Source organism: Pleurodeles waltl, chromosome 4_1 (genome assembly GCF_031143425.1).
Source record: "Pleurodeles waltl isolate 20211129_DDA chromosome 4_1, aPleWal1.hap1.20221129, whole genome shotgun sequence".
Classification (NCBI taxonomy): domain Eukaryota; kingdom Metazoa; phylum Chordata; class Amphibia; order Caudata; family Salamandridae; genus Pleurodeles; species Pleurodeles waltl.
This window is the reverse complement of record NC_090442.1, coordinates 200398701-200425579: the sequence shown is the minus strand read 5'-3', so window position 1 is coordinate 200425579 and position 26879 is coordinate 200398701. Positions and strand designations below refer to the sequence as shown.

General features: G+C 44.2%; 1 protein-coding gene across 1 annotated transcript in view; it reads left to right on the top strand.

Moving 5' to 3' along the window:
* B4GALNT3 (beta-1,4-N-acetyl-galactosaminyltransferase 3) overlaps nucleotides 1–26879 on the top strand; it is a 501487-nt gene that overhangs the window by 348791 nt on the left and 125817 nt on the right. The window contains exon 4 of the mRNA XM_069228126.1: nucleotides 8105–8200. Coding sequence (XP_069084227.1) covers nucleotides 8105–8200 — 96 coding nt within the window. The remainder of the gene's footprint in view (nucleotides 1–8104; nucleotides 8201–26879) is intronic.

Below are 26879 nucleotides of genomic sequence, written 5' to 3'. Positions count from 1 at the left end.
GAGTTAGTGTGGCTACTGAATAAGCTGCAAAGTGTGGCTAAGAAATGGTTAACCCGAGCCACTTAGGCGGATGTACTCATGTGGACTGGAGCTCTAGTGGTGCCACTGGTGAACAGATCACCCCTGTGAGTCTTTGACACAGACAGAGATAGTCCTTTTAAACCATGACAAAAGTAATTTTAAATTTACTTTAAAAATCGGGAATCCTGTATTATTTTCCTTGTATTGTCTCCCTGCCCCATATCAAGTGGCGTTCTTTCATCAATGTCATACAGGCAGCCGGAGCAACCTCATAAAGTTGACAGGTCTGTGCCCCACCAAAATCTCAACCAAGATTCCCAACAGGATGTCCATTAATACATGTAAATCGTTACCAATTGAATTTACTTTTCCCTCCCCAAAACATTTATTATTTGTATACTAAATTGCCTTCCAGTGTATTAAGGCCACTTAGCTAGCTTGTTAACTGATCCTTTAAATCTTCAGGTCTCCATAATATTCAGGGGTCTATTCTACATCTATACGGCCCTGACATCATTGCCACTGTGCAGTTCATGTAATTTTTTATTCTTTGAATTTTACTCATGTGCCAGCATACCCTCATGGGGATACCCTAGGTCTGATTTAATTTAGAACAATGTGGTCTTAACAGCTGCAGGCTCACTCTTTGAATGAATAGCCTCAAATTACTGAACCATATTATACCATATTGGTTGATGAGGTCATAACTTAATCCTGTATCCTGGATTGCCTGACTCGGGAAACTCGCGTGGAATAACTGATTCAGGGGTTATCAATGTTCATTCTATAAATTGAGATAATCCTTTAAAGGGACTGCGTGTGTGGGACAACAATGGCCACAGGTTCATGTAGATCATTAAGTTGAGATCAATTTAATCGTGCCTGGAGCTCCTTGCGGTCTGCCTCTAACCCTGAAAATCAGGTGAACACTAACTCACTTCTTGAATGACTCCCTCTTATGTTTTCATACACTGGTACTAGCTGGCAAGGTATCAAGCTCCCCCAGGGATACGTCACCTACATACGACCTGTTTCAGCAAGCTTGCTGCGCAGGTTGAAAAACTCCCTTAAATGGACATGTGTACTGACTCACTGTAAAGTGGCAGGAGAGACTTAGGGCCAGATGTTCAAAACTTTTTGAACGTCGCAAACAGCAAATTTTGCTGTTTGCGACGTGCAAAAAGCACATCGCGATGCCCAATCCCCGTTTTGCAAGTCGGTAACCTTTAAGGAAAACGGACTGCATTACAAAAAAAAAAGTGCTTTATTTGAAAGCAGTCACAGACATGGTGGTCTGCTGTCTCCCTGTGAGTGCTGCGAGTCTCAAGAGGGTCGCAAATTGCGACCCATCTCATTTATATTAATGAGGTGGGCCTTTGCGACCCCCTCGTGAGTCGCAGATGGTGTCAGGGACACCATCCTACATTCTGAATCGCGACTCGCAAATTGCGAGTCTCTCTGACTTGCAATTTGCGAGTCGCAATTCAGAAACTACTTACATCTGGCCCTCAGTTACTTACAAACCCAAAGGAAAAAGGAATCCGGATTACACCAGCTCTTGTGGACCCTACAGATGGTGGTCTTGAACTATACAAGTGTATTTAATATAATGCATTGTAATGTAGACCATTTTTTATGTTGAGAACAGTAGATCTATACCAATCCACTCATTCTATACGAAGTACTAAAAAGGGTGATCATTTTACATCCACGGCCTTCTTTGAGAGCAATAGGCTGTTTGACCTGTGCGCGGCGTGCATTTTATCTGGGATAAGGCGCTGAGTTGGCATTTTTAGCATCCTCTGACAAGCTCAAATGATGTTGCTGCCTTTCATTCTTTTAGCTTTACCAGCAGCTTTATTTAATTGCTCTTCATTAGATTTTAATCTAATTATGCATTGTCGCATTCAGGGCCAGGAATGATCAAACTTGAGTACCTAACAAGGCGCTACAGAGCATTCCTTTGTTACAGAAGAAAAAAATAAAAATTATAATCCAGAAAATCCCCCCACTGGCCACTGCCAGCAGCTTTCACTGACATGAATCGAGTAGAGCTTACCTGACCTCTGCCCAGGGATCAGAGACCTTGGTCCGATCTGGGTTGGTTGACCTCTTCCTGGGAGACTAGTTGCTGGTGAATATGCTCACTCTCGTTTGCACAGAAGCAAAATAATTCCAGCATGCTGGTCATTGAAAAGTCGAACTTTTCACTACGTTTCTTTAATCTGTGCCTCTAGCGTCAGGTAAAACTGATTTGACAACGCACAAGTAATTAAATGGTGTATTTGACCGAGGCCAGCAACGCAAGTAAATTGTCGTCTTTCATTTTAGCACTGAACAAGTGGGTGAGCACAAGTGTTGCTGGTGGCAGGCCGAGATTTTCAAGAGGACATTCAAGCAGTTCGACTGAAATTCTTTGGCGAGTACTTGGAGCATGTGGTCATGATTACAATAATTTAACTACTCTCGGACCATGAGTCATGGACAACCCAAGAGGTTGAACTAGGGTTATTCCATTCGAAATGTTTAAATCGTGCCTACTTGGCTTTACCACAGAAATGTCAGGAGGAGATGGTACTAATTTTAACAAGTATAGCATAAATATTCCAAAACGTCTTGTGGATGTTGTGGTTCTACATTTATCAGACTTGTTCCACTGCAAAGGTATCACAACTCCACTGACAGGTGTGTGAAATATAGAATCATGAAGGTCAGTGCCTGATATGAGCCGCTTATTTTTGAGGGACGGCACTTATTTTCTGCATAAGGCATTTACAGCGAGCAAAAGACGCATATGGGAAAGAAAGAAAGAAAGAAAGAAAGACAGACAGAGAAGCTTCACAAAAGGAGCAAGCAGAAAGCTGCAAGAGTGAACTGAAGGGTCAGGGAGTGGCTGTAAATAGATTAAAGAGGCCCGAGATGGAGTTAGGATTGCGCTGCCTCACCATTCAGTTCTCGCTCATTTAATTGCAGCAGCAGCATGTTTCAAAGAGAGCTTTGGGCACCAACATGCTTATATTTACACATTAAGTACTGATGAATGGGAAACAATGAATAACTAGACTGTTTTCCACCAAGGGCTTATGAGTAACATCAAATAGACAACAAAAGAAAACCTTCATATGTTCGCTATCATTCAGAACTCTGAGCTGAAAAGCATCTGTTATTCACGTTTATTTTACCCATATGTTACTGATGAATCCTAAAATCATCTCCCCCTACTTTCAACTGCTATGCAGGGGCAGAGGAGTGATGTGAAGCCTAAATATCATGGCTCCTAGCCCCTGCCCCACATATGCTTTCCTACCTCTGCCTCCCCCAAATATTTGCTAGAGCCAGCGATGCACTGTCAGGCTCTCTGCACAGCCAGGGAAATCCTCCAAGACGTAAGACGTGGCAACAGTGGAAAACAACTTTTGTTTCGCACTGTTGCTACGTCTTAGCAGTGAATAACCAGACTTGGAGTAGAGGCTTCCAAATGAAGACACGCAGACCAAAATGTGTTCAAGGGAGTTCTGTAGTGCTCATTGATTCTGTTACAACGCTCACACCAAATTTCTATCTGAAATACTGGTTACATGGACTCCAGCATGTGTTTTGGTAACACCCCCTCCTTGTGGTTGCTAATTTCCCAAAAATCATGACCGGGGAGGGCTGCCATGCAATGCTACCCTAAAAACATTAAAAGGATCTGCGACCACCAGAAAGTGATTAAAGCAGAGACCTTCTAGCTGGACAGGTCAAGGGTTTGCATCACCTCATAGGGCCAGGAGTCCCCTTGAAGTATTCATAACTGTAGGAAGTTGGCTCTGTATGTGCTACTTCAAAGTAAGGAATAGCATGCACAGAGTCCAAGGGTTCCCCTTAGAGGTAAAATAGTGGTAAAAATAGATAATACTAATGCTCTATTTTGTGGTAGTGTGGTCGAGCAGTAGGCTTATCCAAGGAGTAGTGTTAAGCATTTGTTGTACATACACATAGACAATAAATGAGGTACACACACTCAGAGACAAATCCAGCCAATAGGTTTTGTTATAGAAAAATATATTTTCTTAGTTTATTTTAAGAACCACAGGTTCAAATTTAACATGTAATATCTTGTTTGAAAGGTATTGCAGGTAAGTACATTAGGAACTTTGAATCATTTCAATTGCATGTATACTTTTCAAGTTATTCACAAATAGCTATTTTAAAAGTGGACACAGTGCAATTTTCACAGTTCCTGGGGGAGGTAAGTTTTTGTTAGTTTTACCAGGTAAGTAAGACACTTACAGGGTTCAGTTCTTGGTCCAAGGTAGCCCACCGTTGGGGGTTCAGAGCAACCCCAAAGTTACCACACCAGCAGCTCAGGGCCGGTCAGGTGCAGAGTTCAAAGTGGTGCCCAAAACGCATAGGCTTCAATGGAGAGAAGGGGGTGCCCCGGTTCCAGTCTGCCAGCAGGTAAGTACCCGCGTCTTCGGAGGGCAGACCAGGGGGGTTTTGTAGGGCACCGGGGGGGACACAAGCCCACACAGAAATTTCACCCTCAGCGGCGCGGGGGCGGCCGGGTGCAGTGTTAGAACAAGCGTCGGGTTCGCAATGGAAGTCAATGAGAGATCAAGGGATCTCTTCAGCGCTGCAGGCAGGCAAGGGGGGGCTTCCTCGGGGAAACCTCCACTTGGGCAAGGGAGAGGGACTCCTGGGGGTCACTTCTGCAGTGAAAGTCCGGTCCTTCAGGTCCTGGGGGCTGCGGGTGCAGGGTCTTTTCCAGGCGTCGGGACTTAGGTTTCAGAGAGTCGCGGTCAGGGGAAGCCTCGGGATTCCCTCTGCAGGCGGCGCTGTGGGGGCTCAGGGGGGACAGGTTTTGGTACTCACAGTCGTAGAGTAGTCCGGGGGTCCTCCCTGAGGTGTTGGTTCTCCACCAGCCGAGTCGGGGTCGCCGGGTGCAGTGTTGCAAGTCTCACGCTTCTTGCGGGGAGATTGCAGGGTTCTTTAAAGCTGCTCCTTTGGATAAAGTTGCAGTCTTTTTGGAGCAGGTCCGCTGTCCTCGGGAGTTTCTTGTCGTCGTCGAAGCAGGGCAGTCCTCAGAGGATTCAGAGGTCGCTGGTCCCTTTGGAAGGCGTCGCTGGAGCAGAGTTCTTTGGAAGGCAGGAGACAGGCCGGTGAGTTTCTGGAGCCAAGGCAGTTGTTGTCTTCTGGTCTTCCTCTGCAGGGGTTTTCAGCTAGGCAGTCCTTCTTGTTGCAGGAATCTAATTTTCTAGGGTTCAGGGTAGCCCTTAAATACTAAATTTAAGGGCGTGTTTAGGTCTGGGGGGTTAGTAGCCAATGGCTACTAGCCCTGAGGGTGGGTACACCCTCTTTGTGCCTCCTCCCAAGGGGAGGGGGTCACAATCCTAACCCTATTGGGGGAATCCTCCATCTGCAAGATGGAGGATTTCTAAAAGTTAGAGTCACCTCAGCTCAGGACACCTTAGGGGCTGTCCTGACTGGCCAGTGACTCCTCCTTGTTATTCTCATTATTTTCTCCGGCCTTGCCGCCAAAAGTGGGGGCCGGGGCCGGAGGGGGCGGGCAACTCCACTAGCTGGAGTGTCCTGCGGTGCTGTGACAAAGGGGTGAGCCTTTGAGGCTCACCGCCAGGTGTTACAGCTCCTGCCTGGGGGAGGTGTTAGCATCTCCACCCAGTGCAGGCTTTGTTACTTTGTTACTGGCCTCAGAGTGACAAAGGCACTCTCCCCATGGGGCCAGCAACATGTCTCTAGTGTGGCAGGCTGCTGGAACTAGTCAGCCTACACAGACAGTCGGTTAAGTTTCAGGGGCACCTCTAAGGTGCCCTCTGGGGTGTATTTTGCAATAAAATGTACACTGGCATCAGTGTGCATTTATTGTGCTGAGAAGTTTGATACCAAACTTCTCAGTTTTCAGTGTAGCCATTATGGTGCTGTGGAGTTCGTGTAAAACAGACTCCCAGACCATATACTCTTATGGCTACCCTGCACTTACAATGTCTAAGGTTTTGCTTAGACACTGTAGGGGCACAGTGCTCATGCACTGGTACCCTCACCTATGGTATAGTGCACCCTGCCTTAGGGCTGTAAGGCCTGCTAGAGGGGTGTCTTACCTATACTGCATAGGCAGTGAGAGGCTGGCATGGCACCCTGAGGGGAGTGCCATGTCGACTTACTCATTTTGTTCTCACTAGCACACACAAGCTGGTAAGCAGTGTGTCTGTGCTGAGTGAGGGGTCTCTAGGGTGGCATAATACATGCTGCAGCCCTTAGAGACCTTCCCTGGCATCAGGGCCCTTGGTACCAGAGGTACCAGTTACAAGGGACTTATCTGGATGCCAGGGTGTGCCAATTGTGGAATCAATGGTACATTTTAGGTGAAAGAACACTGGTGCTGGGGCCTGGTTAGCAGGGTCCCAGCACACTTCTCAGTCAAGTCAGCATCAGTATCAGGCAAAAAGTGGGGGGGTAACTGCAACAGGGAGCCATTTCTTTACAATAACCCACCCCGATATTCGTGTAGCCTCTTGATCACATCAAACAATGGCCCATGCTATTATCTTTGGGACAGAAAGTGTCATAGTATATGTACTACGCAAGCCTTATATATTGAAAATGAGGGTTGCTCACATTTATAAGCAGACATTGATATAACAATAAATTCCCAGCCCTGAAAAGGCAAATCCTGAAGGGCAGTTGCATAAGTCACAGGGGATACCGAGCTGTTTATCAGGGCTTACTTGCTGGGCTTGAGTCCTTGCCAGGTTGTGCCCACTGCTGCTTGAGTATGCATCAGGTGGGGCCTTGTGGTGGTCTGCAGACACCGAGTGCGTGTTGAAAGGGGCTACATAAGCCTGCATCAATCGACACACAGGCCTTTGAGAGTCAGGCGTGTCAGATAAGGTGCTACACACACAATAAAGTGTTGAAACCCTCACTAAAAGCCACTTACCTGCACTTATTTGGTATCATTTGATTGTAGCACAGTTTTTGTAAGTCCTGGGCAGTGGGAAAGATGAAACTAAGATGTGATTCACGGGGAGCCATGGCTGAACTACAGCCTACCAGGTTTTGGAAGCCCTTCAGGACTGGTGAATACTCATGGCGAGAACATTGGACAGAGATACTCCCTCCTAAGCTCTCTGGAATGGCTAACCCCCCCCAAAACCTCTTCCACTGATGCTCCCCTAGCGCTGCTGGCCTCACACATACGAAAGCTGTCAGTGGTACCACTCCTCGACTCATTGTCAAGTGCCTATCACCACACAGAGGTTCACGGGAGCGCCATGTCTTCGCTATGTAGTAACCATCCCCACACCCCGCCTCGTCCCCACAACTGGTGCTTACTACAGTGTTTATCTTACACATCTTAACAATTGCACTGTCCTTCTCTATATATGTTTAGTCACTGCCAATGCCAAGTGTGTATTTCTTTTAAATGCCCTCAGGTTGTTCTGACGCCAGTCAAAAACAAATATATGTCCTACTTGCCTCAGTAATGTATTCATTGTGAAATTTCTCTTCAACTTTCTGATGTTGTGCTAGTGCTTATCGTAGCATCCTTTGTCACTCTTCAGGTCTTTGAAGCGCTATATCACATAAAGAAATAAACCACTGAAACAGTTGTCGCTTTTTTTTTAAATTGAAGTCTCTCATGTTTACGGCTAAAATAATGTTAGCAGCAGATAGTTTTGGTGCCCAGCTTTTCAATGTATTGGCAATAGGTGAAAACTATTTTTAAACTTTGGCTTTGAGTTTATGTGTCTTTTGTACACTCATGACTCAGTGGTTTTCTTTCAGATACATTGAATTGTTGACTGATTAAAATTGTAACTGATTTACAACATGAAGCTGACCTTATTTGCTGAGGCACCTCTTACATCTGAGATAGAATTGTGACATTTCTTAATTCTAAGCAAAGCTGGGATCCTGAACAATGATTTGGTAACCTTGTGCCATACTCAGCACTTTACCCTTGAATCTTGGCTCTAAAGTGTACGTGTGTGAATATGGGGTCGGGAGTCTGGGCAAAAATATTTTACACTATTTAACTGGAGCATACATTTCAACTACCCTATGTCGTCTTATTTTTCAACAGTTCAAAGGTCAAGTAAACCTCCATGTATTCGAAGACTGGTGCGGAAGCTCCATCAAGCAACTCCTCAAAAACCTGCATTTCCCACTGTATCCTCACGTGAGTACAAGCCGGGAGTGTGTCGCCCATCACCATCTTCAGGGGCACAGCATCTTCAACCAGTCTCATCCGCTAAGTCCTCATTTACAAACCTTTGTACCTATTCCCTTACCGTCCTATTTTTCTCACCACCCCGAACTAAACATGTTACTATGCTCTTTTTCTTATTTCAATAGTTTAGATACATTGTATCTTTGCGTCCACAAGATCTCTGTGCGATTATCAACGGTACTTGAATTGTGTGAATTTTGTTACACTTCAGGGAGTAGTGTAGTCATAATTACGTATGCTTGTTTCATAACACCTAAATTATTTTGTCACACATTTTTTATTCTCAGTTTATGTTTGATAGAAAACGTGGTGACCCATCGATGTATCTCACACAGAATTCAACAAACTTGACATCGCTTTAAGTTATTCTGCATTAGATTGTCGATAGTATGCTCCCTGGCGCACGAGAAAGTGATAGGTTGCTTGAATACTGCGCTTCCCTGCCCAGCTCAAGTATAGAATAAACCCAGGCAGATAATACTCTAATTGTCGGCCTTTGTCTTCTTTCCAGTTTATGTGAAGTTGGCACCAACATGTGGCAAAAGCAGGAGTTTTTCTTTCCATGATAAACGAATAAAAGCAATGCAGCCTGTTTCACACACGTCAGACCGCCCACTCCTTTCACTGCGCAAGTTATACATCTCAGCTACTCCTATTCAGCCAACTGGTAAATATGTTTGTGCGGCCCCATCCAATTCTTCTGGAGTTACATGGATGGGACAGTCACCCAGGCACCAAACTTCTTGTGGCAAGATTTTAAACCATCTAGATCTGATGACCTCTCCATCCAGGTCCACCAAAATCTGACATCCAAAGCAGTGGCAGTCTTTAATTGTCTTGGTGATTGGCCAAGAGTTCACAGTACCCTTCACCATATTCTCAGTAGGATACGAGTTGATTGGGAGGTTGAGCTTCCACCATCTATTGAGGTCGCACCAGATTGCATCATTGGCCCCCTTCCGCATGGAGATCATTGTCTTCCAGAGTGAATTCCTCCCATGACCACAATAGAATGCATACGGAGTTTATAGACTGAAAACTATGGATGGTCTCTGCTGGACCGAATCACTGCTAGGTAGTTCAACCTTGAGATCATATATTATATTCCTACTGTGCTATATGTTTCACAGATGTAGAAGAGATTCCATAGGAGAGACTTAAGAGTCTAAAAAGCCTTTACGCTTATACTGCTCTCCTCTTTCACCCTGTCCAAATTCTTGCACAAGCTACTAGCGGGCTTAGGGTTGAGTAGTACTCATCCCATTTCAGTTCAGAGAAGGAACAATGCATACTTCTAAACAGTGTTTTTATGTCTTGACCAAAGCCACGAGGTTATCAGTTGTTATGCCCTTCTCCCATGCACTAAGGAAGGCCTTTCTACACTTTTCATTAGGATAGTGTCCCTACCCTTCCAGGAGTTATACCATCCACAAATGGATCCAGTTTAAATTAGGCTTGTAGTGTCTGAAAGACCTGTTTTCTAGCACGATATACTAGAGAAAAGCATGCTATTAGTCTTATTTCAAGTGGTAAAGGTGGAGAAAAAAGCCAGTACAAATTTAGTGAAGGTTAGGCTGTTAGTTCTTTTAAGGTCTCTCATTTTGGAAATATCCCAAACTTGAACCCAACTACTTAGTATCAATTTTATGCAAACCTACAAAATATACACACTCAAAGTCAGCTGCTAACACAGAAACCTTGTGCATTTAAATATAAGTATTATTGTATTGTATTGTAATAGTATTTATATAGCGCTTACTAACCCTGACGAGGCGTCGAAGCGCTTTTTGGTGAGTAACACACTACTCTGGAACCCAACAAGAATTAGTGATGGATTAGTATCGGGAAACAATGAGTACAGTTTTAGTATTATTATGAGTTGATTTGAGCCGCGGATATGAGAGCATGTTAGTTGGATTGACTGGAGTAATGGAGGGGTGGAGGAGGAAAGAAATCCAGAAGTGTTAATTGGGAGTATATCCTTCATTTACTCAACCCAAAAGCTTGGGATGAGTAAAGGGGGATGGAGGAGGGAAGAGTATGTGGAGGGGTTAGGGAAAGCATAGTAGCAGGGTGAGATAAATGAAGGAGAATTTAGCAGGGTTGTGTGTGAGGTCATGGTAGTAGAGTGAGGTTTGGTGAGTTAGATGTGGAAGCGGAGGGGAGAGCTGAGGCAGAGTTATTTAGGAGATGAAAGTAGTAGAAAGGATTTGGGATGAGTCAGAATGGGAATGGAGGATAGTTTGATGGGGACATGAGATATGATGATGGGTAGATAAGTGTGATAAGTTGAGAGCAGGAATTCATAGATATCTAGTATAACAACCCACCCAGGAGCCATGCAATGAACCCACGAACATGCCAAGCACAGAAACAACATATACACATACATACATACATATATATGTACACACATACACACACACATACAAACACACATGAATACACACACATATGCACATACAATATATAATTAGAACCATGGGTAAATAGACTTAGTCAAACAGGTTTAAAGAGTGTGTGTGTATTTTATTGTTATGTCATAGTAGCGATACATAACTAGAAATATACACATAATCAGAAAAAAATATTTATCAACATAAGCATATGCATTCCATAGCTGTTTGAATATGGTGGTTATGAAGGAAAGAGACAACTCTTGAGTAGTTTTCTGAAGACAAGAAAGTTATCTGTGGCTCTTATAGTTGGGGGTAATGAATTCCATAGTTTGGCTGCTTGAACGGAGAAGATGTACCACCTATAGTCTTTTTCTTGTATGGTGGTGTTCTAAGGCGGGGTGCCAATCTTGAGCGGAGGTTTTTTTGTTGGATGTATTTGGTTATTTTGTTTCTGTCCTGTTCCACGTATAGCTTTGTGGGTGATACAAAGCAGCTTGAAAGTGCATCTTCTGGCAACGGGTAACCAGTGTAGTGCTCTCAAGGCAGGGGAGATGTGGGCTTGCCAATAGTAGCCTGGCTGCGGAATTCTGGATACGTTGTAGTTTTTTCATAATAGATAGAGATGATCCATGGTAGAGGCCATTGGCATAATCCAGCTTGGATAGTACAAGCGAGATAGTAGCTTGCACCTTGTGTGGAAATCAGAGGTGGGGGAAGATGCTTCGGAAAGTCTTCAAGGTGATGAAGCTTGTTCGTGCTAATTTGTCCACTTGGGCATTCATAGTTAACTTGGAATCCATGGTGATTCCTAGGTTTTTAACTTCCTTGGATAATTGAGGAGATGGTCCGAGATCGTCAGGCCAGACGCACAGAGAGTCGTAATTTTTCCAGTCACCACATATGAGTATTTCTGTTTTGGAGGTATTTAGTTTGAGATGCCTCCAGGTCATCCACTGACCAACGGCTCTGAGGCAACTGAAGATTTGTGAGTTTTCAATGTTTTTGGGGCATTCTAATTTAAGTAGTATTTGTGTGTCATCTGCATAGTTGTAGCATGTGAGATGGAAATCATTGATCAGTTCTGGTAAAGATATCATGTAGATGTTGAAAAGCAAAGGTGAGATGATTGATCTTTGGGGGACCCCTGCTTTTGTGATGTAGGGTTCGGACAAGAAGGGGGGCGAGTGGATGGTATTAGATCTTTTTTGAAGATAGGAAGTTATCCAGTTCAGAGCAATCCCTTGTATGCCGGCTTCGTGGAGTCTTTGAATTAGGGTGTCATGGTCAACCGTATCAAAGGCAGCTGAGAGGTCCAAGAGAAGTAGTGCAGCAACTCCATTGCGGTCGACTGTGTTTTTAAGGTCATCCCAGATTGCTATGAATGCCGATTCAGTGCTTCTTCCTCGGCGGAATCCAGTTTGGAAGTCTGAAAGTATAGAACTGTCTTCAATGAATTGTGACATCTGGGCGAATGCTGCTCTTTCTATCAATTTGCCCAGGAAAAGTGAATTTGTGATTGGTCTGTAGTTGTTGGGGTCTTGCCGGTCTAGGTTTGTTTTCTTTAATAACGGTTGTATGTATGCCTTTTTCAGGTCTACAGGAAAAGTTCCTGAAGTTAAAGAGTTGTTGATGATTCTTCTTACAGGTGTGGCAGCAGAAGTAGATAGAAGAATGTTCTTGAAGATTTGTGGTGGGCAAGGGTCAGAAGGGCAACTGGAAGGTTTGCTTACTTTGACCAAATCCATAAATTCACCTTGGGATATTTGTTTGAAGGACTGTAGAGGTTGGGTTAGTTTATTCTTCGAGGGTATTTTAGGAAAGGGGTTGGTGCTGATGTTTTTCTTCTGTTTTAAATAGGAGTCCAATGTGTCTGCCTTGGTTGTGTAGTGAATTGCCAATTTGTTTGTGAAATCTTGAGTAGTGGGATGACTTCCTTCCATACATGTAGGTTTTTGAAATTCATTGAGAATTTTATAAAATTCCTTGGTTGTAGATTGAGCATTTTGAATTCTGTCTGAGTAGTACCTTTTATTAGCTTTTTTGATTGATGATTTGTATATCCTGTTAAGTTTGTGTAGCTGCAGTTTGTCTTGACTGTTGTTTGTTTTGAGCCAGGTCCACTGCAACTTTCTGATTTGTTGCTTTATCTTTTTAAGTTCTGTGTTTCTCCAAGGTGTTGGTTTTCTTTTGTTACGTTTAGTTTTTCTGAGTGGTATTAGGATATCAAAAGCTTCCTGTAGCCACTCATAAAGTTTTGGCACAGAATTAATTGTATCTAGATCTGTGTTGGCTGTTAGTTGTGTTTCTAAGTCATCCAAATTGAGTTTGCTCTATGGTCGATAGGTGTATGTATGTAAGTAGTTGTGGGGTGTGTTGATTTGTGGAGTTGTATGTCGGAAAGTTATCAAATGGTGGTCTGACCAAGTGATTGGCCATGATGCTATGAATAGTAACTAGTTCAGGCTTAGCAAAAATGACATCTAGGATGTGTCCAGCGATGTGTGTGGGATTGTGTACAATCTGATGTAGGTTCAATGCGACTAGGCCAGTGGTGATAGCTTTTGGAGGGGGCATATTGGGTTTGTCAAACCAAATGTTTAGATCCCCAAGAATGCATAGGTTGGCGTATAGTGTAATAAGGTTTGAGACTGTGTCTAGAAAAGCATCTGGGAATGTGGAGTTGTTAGGTGGAGATCTGTAAAGGAGGAGAAAGTTACAGGAGGAAGTTGGAGTAGGGTGGCATCTGGTAAGGAGGGCTTCACAACCTTGTATGGAGATGTTGTCTGTTTTACTGAGGTTCAATGCCTGTTTGAATATAATAGCCAGTCCACCTCCTCTCTTGCCTGTACGGTTTTGTGTGATGGTTTGATAGCCTGGAGGAACGGCTTCGTGCAACACTGGGGCCATGTCATCTCCCAACCAGGATTCAGTTATGAATAGTAAGTCAGGTTGTGTGTCTGTGAGCAGGTCGTAGATGTGGTGCTTGTTTTTTTAGAGTGATAGAGCATTTATGAGCTGGCAGTTTAGAAAAGGTGTGCTAGTGGTAGTGTTGTTTTGTTTAGGAGAAAGGTAAGTAGTATAATATGAGCTTGAAGCAGGAGTGTTGATAGTTCTGATAACTGTTTGAGGCTCACAATAGTCTTGCTTTTCAATATAGTGTTTCTCTTTGTAGGAGGCTGGCCTGGTTTGTAGTGGTACCAAGGGGTACTTACACTCTGCACCAGGCCCAGTTATCCCTTATTAGTGTAGAAGAGGTGTCTAGCAGCTTAGGCTGATAGAAAAGGTAGCTTAGCAGAGCAGCTTAGGCTGAACTAGGAGACGTGTGAAGCTCCTACTATACCACTGGTGTCATATGCACAATATCATAAGAAAACACAATACACAGATATACTAAAAATAAAGGTACTTTATTTTTATGACAATATTCCAAAGTATCTCAGTGAGTACCCTCAGTATGAGGATAGCAAATATACACAAGATATATGTACACAATACCAAAATATGCAGAAATAGCAATAGAAAACAGTGCAAGCAATGTATAGTCACAATAGAATGCAATGGGAGCACATAGGGATAGGGGCAACACAAACCATATACTCTAGAAGTGGAATGCGAACCACAAATGGACCCTAAACCTATGTGAGCTCGTAGAGGGTCGCTGGGACTGTAAGAAAACAGTGAGGGTTAGAAAAATAGCCCACCCCAAGACGCTGAAAAGTGGGTGCAAAGTGCACCTAAGTTCCCCAGAGAGCACAGAAGTCGTGATAGGGGAATTCTGCCAGGAAGACAAACACCAGCAATGCAACAATGATGGATTTCCAGATGAGAGTACCTGTGGAACAAGGGGACCAAGTCCAAGAGTCACGATCAAGTCAGGAGTGGGCAGATGCCCAGGAAATGCCAGCTGTTGGTGCAAAGACGCTGCCACTGGATGGTAGAAGCTGTGGATTCTGCAAGAACGAAGAGGGCTAGAAACTTCCCCTTTGGAGGATGGATGTCCCACGTCGTGAAGAAGCTTGCAGAGGTGTTTCCGTGCAGAAAGACCGCAAACAAGCCTTGCTAGCTGCAAGGGTCGCGGTTAGGGTTTTTGGATGCTGCTGTGGCCCAGGAGGGACCAGGATGTCGCCAATTGCGTGACGAGACAGAGGGGGCGTCCAGCAAGACAAAGAGCCCACTCAGAAGCAAGCAGCACCCGCAGAAGTGCCGGAACAGGCACTACGAAGTGGAGTGAACCGGAGCTCACCCGAAGTCACAAAGGAAGGTCCCACGACGCCGGAGGACAACTCTGGAGGTCGTGCACTGCAGGTTAGAGTGTCGGGGACGCAGGCTTGGCTGTGCACAAAGGAAATCCTGGAAGAGTGCACAGGAGCCGGAGCAGCTGCAAATCACGTGGTACCCAGCAATGCAGCCTAGCGTGGGAAGGCAAGGACTTACCTCCACCAAACTTGGACTGAAGAGTCACTGGACTGTGGGAGTCACTTGGACAGAGTTGCTGAGTTCAAGGGACCTCGCTCATCGTGCTGAGAGGAGACCCAGAGGAGCGGTGATGCAGTCTTTTGGTGCCTGCGTTGCAGGGGGAAGATTCCGTCGACCCACGGGAGATTTCTTCGGAGCTTCTAGTGCAGAGAGGAGGCAGACTACCCCCACAGCATGCACCACCAGGAAAACAGTCGAGAAGGCGGCCGGATCAGCGTTACAAGGTCGCAGTAGTCATCTTTGCTACTTTGTTGCAGTTTTGCAGGCTTCCAGAGCAGTCAGCGGTCGATTCTTTGGCAGAAGGTGAAGAGAGAGATGCAGAGGAACTCTGATGAGCTCTTGCATTCGTTATCTAAAGAATTCCCAAAAGCAGAGACCCTAAATAGCCAGAAAAGGAGGTTTGGCTACTTAGGAGAGAGGATAGGCTAGCAACACCTGGAGGAGCCTATCAGAAGGAGTCTCTGACGTCACCTGCTGGCACTGGCCACTCAGAGCAGTCCAGTGTGCCAGCAGCACCTCTGTTTCCAAGATGGCAGAGGTCTGGAGCACACTGGAGGAGCTCTGGGCACCTCCCAGGGGAGGTGCAGGTCAGGGGAGTGGTCACTCCCCTTTCCTTTGTCCAGTTTCGCGCCAGAGCAGGGCTGGGGGATCCCTGAACCGGTGTAGACAGGCTTATGCAGAAATGGGCACCATCTGTGCCCATGAAAGCATTTCCAGAGGCTGGGGGAGGCTACTCCTCCCAGGCCCTAACACCTTTTTCCAAAGGGAGAGGGTGTAACACCCTCTCTCTGAGGAAGTCCTTTGTTCTGCCTTCCTGGGCCAAGCCTGGCTGGACCCCAGGAGGGCAGAAACCTGTCTGAGGGGTTGGCAGCAGCTGCAGTGAAACCCCGGAAAAGGTAGTTTGGCAGTGCCCGGGTCTGTGCTAGAGACTCGGGGGATCATGGAATTGTCTCCCCAATGCCAGAATGGTGGTGACAATTCCATGATCTTAGACATGTTACATGGCCATGTTCGGAGTTACCATTGTGACGCTATACATATGTCGTGACATATGTATAGTGCACGCGTGTAATGGTGTCCCCGCACTCACAAAGTCCGGGGAATTTGCCCTGAACAATGTGGGAGCACCTTGGCTAGTGCCAGGGTGCCCACACACTAAGTAACGTAGCACCCAACCTTTACCAGGTAAAGGTTAGACATATAGGTGACTTATAAGTTACTTAAGTGCAGTGGTAAATGGCTGTGAAATAACGTGGACGTTATTTCACTCAGGCTGCAGTGGCAGGCCTGTGTAAGAATTGTCAGAGCTCCCTATGGGTTGCAAAAGAAATGCTGCAGCCCATAGGGATCTCCTGGAACCCCAATACCCTGGGTACCTCAGTACCATATACTAGGGAATTATAAGGGTGTTCCAGTATGCCAATATGAATTGGTGAAATTGGTCACTAGCCTGTTAGTGACAATTTGTACAGAGAGAGCATAACCACTGAGGTTCTGGTTAGCAGAGCCTCAGTGAGACAGTTAGGCATCACACAGGGAACACATACATATAGGTCACAAACTTATGAGCACTGGGGTCCTGGCTAGCAGGGTCCCAGTGACACATAACAAACATACTGAAAACATAGGGTTTTCACTATGAGCACCGGGCCCTGGCTGGCAGGATCCCAGTGAGACAGTGAAAACACCCTGACATACACTCACAAACAGGCCAAAAGTGGGGGTAACAAGGCTAGAAAGAGGCTACTTTCTCACACTCTTCCAGCAGGTTAAGGAGGCATTTTGTTGGGTCTGTGTGTGTGGGTGGTGGACTTGGTGGCTGAGAGAGCCATGAAGAGTGTACTGTTTTTTGTAGGGTAGTCTTATTATGTAACAGACAAGGGGATGCAAGGTTGCTATGAGTGGCATGTTTTTTATTTTGTTTGCGTTTGTTTAGTGTGGATGGAGTATGAGTTAGGGGTGGTGGAGGAGCATGTGGATCATGATGTAAGGCTCTGAATTGTGCAATGGAGAAGAGCCGAGTGAATGAAAGTTGCCGGGTTCGGGTGCTTGTGGTAGGTGTTTGTGAAGAGTGAAAAAGTAGGGGTGGAGATAGGATGGAATTTGTATTCTTTGTGTAGTCCTGAGGGTGGGAGTGGGTATGACGATAAGTGTAATGTAAGTTTGTGTTGATTTGATGTGCTGATGTTTGTGATCTGTATTGTTTTTGTGGAATAGTGAGAAGGGATATTGGAGTAGTTGTTTTTGGTAAGGGATTTGTATGTGAGTTAGTGCTGGTGAGTGGAATTTGAGTGTTAGATGGGGTGTTGATGTGTTTTGGAGATGAATGTATGAGGTGTGTAAGAGGTGATGGGTGTGTGTCAGGGGAGTTAGTGTTAGTTGTGATGACTGGAAGAGGTAATATGTGTGGTAGAGTGAAATGTGGGGTGTGTATGGTTGTGTGTAATTGGTGAAGAGAGGGGAAGAGGGTTTGTAGATGGTGTGTTTGAAGGCGGGGTTTGGGCATTGTTATGATGACAGGTGGTCTGTGTGGAGCAAACAGCAGATAGTGTTGGTTAGTATGAGCAGAGAGTGTGTATCTGGAAGGCTGAGACTGAGAGAAATGTATCCTGTAGTTTTGTGTTGTGTGGGTGATGGCAGGTTGTGTTAGTGGGAGTGGACAGAGTAGTGTTTGCTGTGAGAATGCAGGTGTTTGACTGTTGTAGTTGTGGAGGATATGTGAAAATGTGTTATATAAAGGGCATTGTGTTGGGTGATGGGACAATGCAATCTGTCTGTGGTTTGTTTGTAATGCATGAGTTGGATGTCTTTGTAGAATACGTGTTTACATGTTGAGGGGTGTGTAGGGGCTGAAACCATTCCTGGTCAATTGAGAATTGGGCAGCATTTCTGGCCCTAGTCCCTAGTCCCTACCTGTCCCGAACAGGCCCAAACAGGCAACTGCCCTTGTCCTTTCTGCCCTTTGCCTCCACGCCCGGGCTGAGATGCCCTGAATCCTAGCCTTTAATAGATCTACTGGCCAATAATAAGCTGGTCCTAACCCTAGCCAATCCAATTTCAAGCCCTGATTCAAACAACTAATGGGAGACCCAGCCCTATTCACCAATCATAGCCCTATTCCTGACCACCAATTACAGCCCCAGCCCTAAAACCAGCAACCATTCAGAATCTCAGCCCTTTCCACCAATCACAGCCCTAAAACCAACAGCCAATCAGAATCTCAGCCCTATCCACCAATCAAAGCCCTAGAACCAACAGCCAATCAGATTCTCAGCCCTAGAACCAACAGCCAATCAGATTCTCAGCCCTATCCACCAATCATAACCCCAGCCCTGGAGCCAGCAACCAATGGAAAGACAATCTCCCAAAAACCTATCACAACAACATATGCAACAACCAATAGGAACATATATAAAGAGAAAGTTAACTGAAGTCCAGTCCCTGTGGGCAGGGGGAAAGGCAGCTGCTGCTCTATTCAGAATCTCCTTGGATACAGACAGGCTGAATCCACACTTCTAAGCTAGCAGAGTCTACTTTCCAGGTAAGGGAGAGATTGTTTAAAAAACAAACACTGGAATACTGCTGGGCGCGCACTCTGAAATCGGACTTTTTTAAAGGCAAAAAACAGGGGGGCAGACAGTTTTTAAACACAATTTAAATCACAGAAACAGATTAAAACAGTCTCCTAAAAACACACTCTGCAAGATGTATTTAGCCTTTTACTTAGAATTAAAAAAGGGGGGGTTTATGTGCCACAAACTAGCAAGGCAATTCACACAGTCACGGCAAAAACAAATAAAAAAAAAACACCACTTTAAAAGAGGCCATGCTGCCTGAAACATAGAGAGTCCACAGTAAAACAGACACAGGTAGCTGAAATAAACACTTTTGAATAAATAATACTATTTACCCAGAAAAATCTCGGGGCTTCTTACCTAGGTCTTTTTGCAATCCTTGAACACTGGGCTGTATCAGGACACAGGGAAGATGCTGAGGCTCACAAAATGGAGGTGGCTGTCTTGGGATTCCATCCACAAACTTAAGGGGCCAGAGCAGGTGTGGGGGGGCGGAGCTCAGGTGCAACAGAGACTCAGAGAGCCAATCAGCTAAGTCCAGTCCCTGTGGGCAGGGGGAAAGGCAGCTGCTGCCCTATTCAGAATCTCCTTGGATACAGACAGGCTGAATCCACACTTCCAAGCTAGCAGACTTTACTTTCCAGGTAAGGGAGAGATTCTTAAAAAACAAACACTGGAATACTGCTGGGCGCGCACTATGAAATCGGGCTTTTTTAAAGGCAAAAAGCAGGGGGGCAGACAGTTTTTAAACACAATTTGAATCACAGAAACAGATTAAAACAGTCTCCTAAAAACACACTCTGCAAGATGTATGTAGCCTTTTTACTTAAGGGGAGGAGGTTATGTGCCACAAACTAGCAAGGCAATTCACACAGTCACGGCAAAAACAAATAAAAATAAAAAAAACACTTTAAAAGAGGCCAGGCTGCCTGAAACACAGAGAGTCCACAGTAAAACAGACACAGGTAGCTGAAATAAACACTTTTGAACAAATAATACTATTTACCCAGAAAAATATCAGGGCTCCTTACCTAGGTCTTTTTGCAATCCTTGAACACTGGGCTGTATCAGGACACAGGGAAGATGCTGAGGCTCACAAAATGGAGGTGGCTGTCTTGGGCTTCCCTCCACAAACTTAAGGGGCCAGAGCAGGTGTGGGGGGTGGGGCTCAGGTGCAACAGGGACTCAGAGAGCCAATCAGCTAAGTCCAGTCCTTGTCGGCAGGGGGAAAGGCAGCTGCTGCTCTATTCAGAAACTCCTTGGATACAGACAGGCTGAATCCACACTTCCAAGATAGCAGACTCTACTTTCCAGGTAAGGGAGAGATTGTTAAAAAACAAACACTGGAATACTGCTGGGCGCGCACTCTGAAATTGGCCTTTTTTAAAGGCAAAAAACAGGGGGGCAGAGAGTTTTTAAACACAATTTAAATCACAGAAACAGATTAAAACAGTCTCCTAAAAACACACTCTGCAAGATGTATTTAGCCTTTTACTTAGAATTAAAAAAGGGGGGGTTTATGTGCCACAAACTAGCAAGGCAATTCACACAGTCACGGCAAAAACAAATAAAAAAAAAACACCACTTTAAAAGAGGCCATGCTGCCTGAAACATAGAGAGTCCACAGTAAAACAGACACAGGTAGCTGAAATAAACACTTTTGAATAAATAATACTATTTACCCAGAAAAATCTCGGGGCTTCTTACCTAGGTCTTTTTGCAATCCTTGAACACTGGGCTGTATCAGGACACAGGGAAGATGCTGAGGCTCACAAAATGGAGGTGGCTGTCTTGGGATTCCATCCACAAACTTAAGGGGCCAGAGCAGGTGTGGGGGGGCGGAGCTCAGGTGCAACAGAGACTCAGAGAGCCAATCAGCTAAGTCCAGTCCCTGTGGGCAGGGGGAAAGGCAGCTGCTGCCCTATTCAGAATCTCCTTGGATACAGACAGGCTGAATCCACACTTCCAAGCTAGCAGACTTTACTTTCCAGGTAAGGGAGAGATTCTTAAAAAACAAACACTGGAATACTGCTGGGCGCGCACTATGAAATCGGGCTTTTTTAAAGGCAAAAAGCAGGGGGGCAGACAGTTTTTAAACACAATTTGAATCACAGAAACAGATTAAAACAGTCTCCTAAAAACACACTCTGCAAGATGTATGTAGCCTTTTTACTTAAGGGGAGGGGGTTATGTGCCACAAACTAGCAAGGCAATTCACACAGTCACGGCAAAAACTAATAAAAATAAAAAAAACACTTTAAAAGAGGCCAGGCTGCCTGAAACACAGAGAGTCCACAGTAAAACAGACACAGGTAGCTGAAATAAACACTTTTGAACAAATAATACTATTTACCCAGAAAAATATCAGGGCTCCTTACCTAGGTCTTTTTGCAATCCTTGAACACTGGGCTGTATCAGGACACAGGGAAGATGCTGAGGCTCACAAAATGGAGGTGGCTGTCTTGGGCTTCCCTCCACAAACTTAAGGGGCCAGAGCAGGTGTGGGGGGTGGGGCTCAGGTGCAACAGGGACTCAGAGAGCCAATCAGCTAAGTCCAGTCCTTGTCGGCAGGGGGAAAGGCAGCTGCTGCTCTATTCAGAATCTCCTTGGATACAGACAGGCTGAATCCACACTTCCAAGATAGCAGACTCTACTTTCCAGGTAAGGGAGAGATTGTTAAAAAACAAACACTGGAATACTGCTGGGCGCGCACTCTGAAATTGGCCTTTTTTAAAGGCAAAAAACAGGGGGGCAGAGAGTTTTTAAACACAATTTAAATCACAGAAACAGATTAAAACAGTCTCCTAAAAACACACTCTGCAAGATGTACGTAGCCTTTTTACTTAGAAGAAAAAAGGGGGTGGGGTTTATGTGCCACAAACTAGCAAGGCAATTCACACAGTCACGGCAAAAACAAGTTAAAAAAAACACCTCTTTAAAAGAGGCCTTGCTGCCTGAAACATAGAGAGTCCACAGTAAAACAGACACAGGTAGCTGAAATAAACACTTTTGAACAAATAATACTATTTACCCAGAAAATCTCAGGGCTCCTTACCTAGGTCTTTTTGCAATCCTTGAACACTGGGCTGTATCAGGACACAGGGAAGATGCTGAACTGGGTATAATTTAGGTAATATTTGAGAGTGATGTTAGAAGTAAAATATCTAAACCAAAAACAGCTTTAAAATATGGTGGGCCATTTTCTTTCTAAAATAATGTAGATCACATTTTCCATCATAAGCCATATTTTAAAGAAAACCTAATGGACTTTAGGTGTTGCAAGGTCTGCAGTGTTCTCATGGTAAAGACAGTCTCTATGTCATTTGGAATTAATTTGAAGGGATCAATGTGCTACACGTAATTTCAGTTCTATGTCACCTTTCTGTCAGGAACATCAACACTGTGTGCATAACTTGAGGCCACAATAGGAGAGAATTCATCATGGAGGCCCATCAAGGTCGCTGAAATCTAAATGAAGCCCTCTGTCTCCCATTCTTCTGATTCTCTTACACAAATCATGTGTTATGCATTGCATAGATCAATATTGGTGAAAACCTACGCTTTCTTACGTTGATCCAGCATGGCCAGTATTAACAGTAAGAGATAGTGATTCTTGACTATAGTTTGTTAACTCATTACAATTCTTGGGTATGAAAAAACGAGGCAGCAGGTGATTGTGATGGATGAATAAATGAATATTCAGTTATGTATGTTAAGACTGGGAATTACAAGAAGCACTTTGTGAAACCAATGCTTCTCCCTTTGCTGGTCTTTTTGGTAACACTAAGACTGAGGAATGCATTGAAAGACATTGCTGGTGGGAAGGGTTAAGAAAAGATGTATAACAATATGCATGTGCTTGTGCCATCTCTACTAGGGCAAAAATGACGTAATAAGGTCAATGAGTTGTTTACTCCCACTTCCTAATACATTGCTTCCATTGCATATTGTATCAGTAGATTTCATAGTTTAATTTCTCGCTGACAATTGACACACTACTGTTGTGATGGTGGCGGACTTATTCACAAATGTGGCACTGTCTGTACCAGTGAAAGAGAATCCTACAACATTAGAAACAAATAAATTGCTTCTACAAAATACTGTGCCTCCACACAGAATAATCTTAATAATAATTTCAGATTGAACCTAACCTGGTTCCTCAACACTACGCCAATAATCTGCAAGGTCAAAGCGGACCTCAAAAAGTGTCAATCTGCACCCCTAAAAGTCATGGGAAGAGTTGCATTATATAAGATGATGGTATTACCCCGTTTCTTATATTTATTCCAAAACCTTTCCATCAGTATCTCTTGTCGCCGGTTTAGGGAAATGGATTCCTTGGCCATTGCTTTCCTCTGGCATAATAGGAGACCATGCCTAGGTTTGCACATCTGTCAATGCACACCCTACGAAGGGGGACTGAGCATATATAACCTATACTTATACTATTTAGCGTCCTAAAACCTGGTTATTAATGATTGGCTCAATGGAGGCTGGACGGACCCAGCTTACTGACAAGAACTTACCTTGTTGATCTTACCCCATATTATTGAGCTGCTTTATGGTGGTCCCATTTCTGTAGCCATCCCGGAAGTTACTAAGGTAGTGTTTTATAGGCGGAGAGCCATGCAGCTGCACACAGGATGGTGGCAGAAACTCACTCAACATACCCCCCTATGGCATGATACGTGGTTGTGAAATGTGGCCACCTCGGAAGGTGGACAGGCACACAAATGGCATCTTTACAAGAACTCCAACAGGCCCATGCACTATCCAACACACAGTTTCACAAATTCTTGCAACTGAATCATGTGTTTAGGGTGCACATCCCCCCTGACACTTCCATCCCAGAATTCAGTTCAATGGAGGCCAAGGTGATGATGGGGGTCCTGGGTAAAGGGAGTGTCTCTCAGATATACCGCTCCCTAATCATAAACTCCCCTGAGACTCTCCACTCCCTTTGGACACACTGGGAAAATTGGATTGGACCCTTGGAGGATGAGGACTGGCGAGATGCATTGATGGCGCTTAGAGTCATCAAGCCAGGTGCAGGTATGCTATTTACACTGTACTGATCTTACCCCTGTCAGACTGCATAGGGCAGGCCTTCTGGCCAGTCCAATGTGCAGCTTCTGCTCTGCCTGCCAGCCAACTTCTTCCATATGGTCTGGTCATGCCCCGTAATAGCACACTACTGGGAGACAGTCTTGGCTGAACTTTCCAGGGTGTTGGGTCAAACATTGGACCTCTCCCCACTTATAGTTCTATTGGGGGTGGATGAGAAGGTGGGGGGTTAACAGGTGGATAAGATTCTGCTAGGTACCACCTTGATGGTCGCTATAAGAGATATCATGACACTCTGGAAGGCATCTGGCCCTCTGACAATATCGAAAATGGAGGCGTGTGGTCGATTGGTGTGCAAAGATGAAAATGCCGGTGTATCTAACATTGGGGCTGATTGTCTTATTCTTTTTTTTATTTTTTATTTTAATAGTACCTAAAACCACCAATAATAAACATGTATATAATTACCAACAATCACATCCATAAATCTGCAATTCATTTACTCACATATGACATATAACATTTCTAATATAACCATCACTTACCGGCTAGCCACTCTCCCAAGATCCCCCATATTTCTCGCCTTTTTTTTCCCTCTTTTTCCTTTTCGCTCATACAGAACCTTTTCCAGCTGGTATACTGTTAGGAGACGATCTAACCAATTCTGATATGTAGGGGGTGCTTGATCAAGCCATCCCGAAGAAATACACAGTCGATATACTGACATAATCATAAAAATAGTTAACTCAATTTCTAGTCCTACAGTATTTTTAATAAACTTTTCCAATTTCTCTTTTATATTCTCTAATTTTATACAAGTCGCAAACATATGGATTATATCCACCCCATGTTGTTGACATCTAGGGCAATGTACCCCTTGTTCCCGACCCCATTGTGCTAATTTCCTGGGTGTAATATACAAGTCGAATATTGTTCTATAATGTTGAGCCTGGAGAGGTGCTGACAGCAGGGAGGTACATCCTAGCTCTAAAGACTCATAAAAGGCTTCCTCTTCAACGTTTAGCTTAATACTCCATTTTTGATTATATTTCCTTAAATCATCAGGAAGGTTGTTTGTCAATTCCACACATAATGATCAGATCGTATTCTTGTCAGGTGAGTTCATCTTATCAAATAAGGAATTTTTACCAAATCCTACAGGTCCACCCGTCTTTCGTGAAATAAAGTCTCTGACTTGTAAATATTTAAAAAAACTTGTTTGGGCTAATTCAAATTTCCCCCGTAAGTTTCCAAAAGCCATAATTGTAGAGTCTTCAAAAAAATCCCCGAGCCTTTGTATACCCTTTTGATTCCACTGCCTCGTAATACTGTCGTGAAAAATCCCAGGGAGGAACCTATTATCTTTGATCAAAGTATAGTAATTATACCTTCCCAATCCTATTTTCTTTTGCAGCGGACCCCAGATTTTAAAAGCTGCCTGAAGTTTAAACCGAGTTTTCTTAAAGTAGCTTGGTTCCAAGAGCTTGAACATCGCCCCTTGTGCATTCGAGCCAATTAATAGCTCATACTAGGGACATATTCCTTATCATTTACAAATGTTCCCCTTCTAAACAAGGGTTGCATATACTGAATTGCAGCAGCCATCTGGTACATTTTAAAGTTGGGGAGAGACCATCCACCCTTTCCCCTTGAGAGTGTCATATATTTGCTTGCCCTGCATATCTTCCCATATGACCGTACGAACCGCATAATTAGTTGGTCTAATTTCCTAAACCAAAATTTCTCAATTTCCAATGGAATTAAACAAAATAAATATAGTATTTTCGGTAGAAATGTCATATTAACCAAGTTACACCGCCCCATGATTGTCATATGCAAGTTATTCCATCTACTAAAGCTATATCTAGCACTTTCTATAATAGGCAAAATATTAAACCGGACAATCTCTTCTACCTGAGGTCGAATATCGATCCCTAAATACACTGCGTGATCTACTTCACATGTATCCGACGATCTGCAATACTCATTCATAACTATTTGTGTCTAATCTCTATTAAGGAGATAGCCAGAGACTACCCCAAAACTTTCTGCCACATCCTCGATTTCTCTTATGGCAAGATCAGGGTTTGCGGTTATAACTGCCACATCATCTGCATAAGCCAAAATTTTTGTTGACCATGGATGACGAATGACTGGCTGGACATTCGTACTCTTTTCCAAGACTCGTAGGAAAGGATCTAAGTACAGCACAAATAGTAATGGTGAGCATGGACATCCCTGCCGGGTACCCCGTCTAATCCTAAAGGAGTGGGAGCATTCTCCCCCGATCCATATGCTAGCACTTGGTTCCTTATATAATGCTTTGATGGCTATAGTGAACCTTTCCCCTAAGCCATATGCCGTTAATATGTCCCAGAGATACTTCCAATTAACTCTCTCGAATGCTTTCTCTGCATCCAATAAAATCATAGCCATGGGTTCTGCTGTCACATGTGTAGCATCAAATAATGCTATAACATTCCTTATATGATCAGTTGTATCCCTGCCAGGAAGAGAACCATGCTGGTTACAACTAGCCAACTTGCGTATGCATCCAGACAGTCGGGTCGCTAATATTTTGGAATACATTTTTGCATCACTATTCATCCAGGTAATAGGGCGATATGAGCTTAAGCTATGCGGGTTCCTCCCTTTCTTTAAAAATACCACAATATTCGCGGAGCCCCAAGATGGAGTAGGATTACCCCCCGTCTGTACGTGAATCATCAATTCCAACAGAACTGATACCAGCACCTTCTTAGAATGTTTGTATAGCTCTAAAGGAATACCATCTGGCCCCACCGCTTTCCCACTTGGGAGTGCCTCAAGTGCGTCCAACGTTTCTTTGACTTTCACCTCCTGTTCCAATATTTTTTGATCGTCCGCTGTAATCTGGCTACACCTAGTCCGCCTCAGCCAGTAACTAGTAGTACGCTCCTGTTCCATGTTGACTGTGCCATATAATTCTGTATAGTATTCCTGGAAGGCTTCTCTAATAGAATTAGGTCTTGTTACTATCAGCCCAGCCTTATTTTGTACTTGCATGATTATACCTGAAGTTGCCTTCTGGCGAGTCCGCATAGCTAATATATGCCCTACTTTTTTGCTACATTC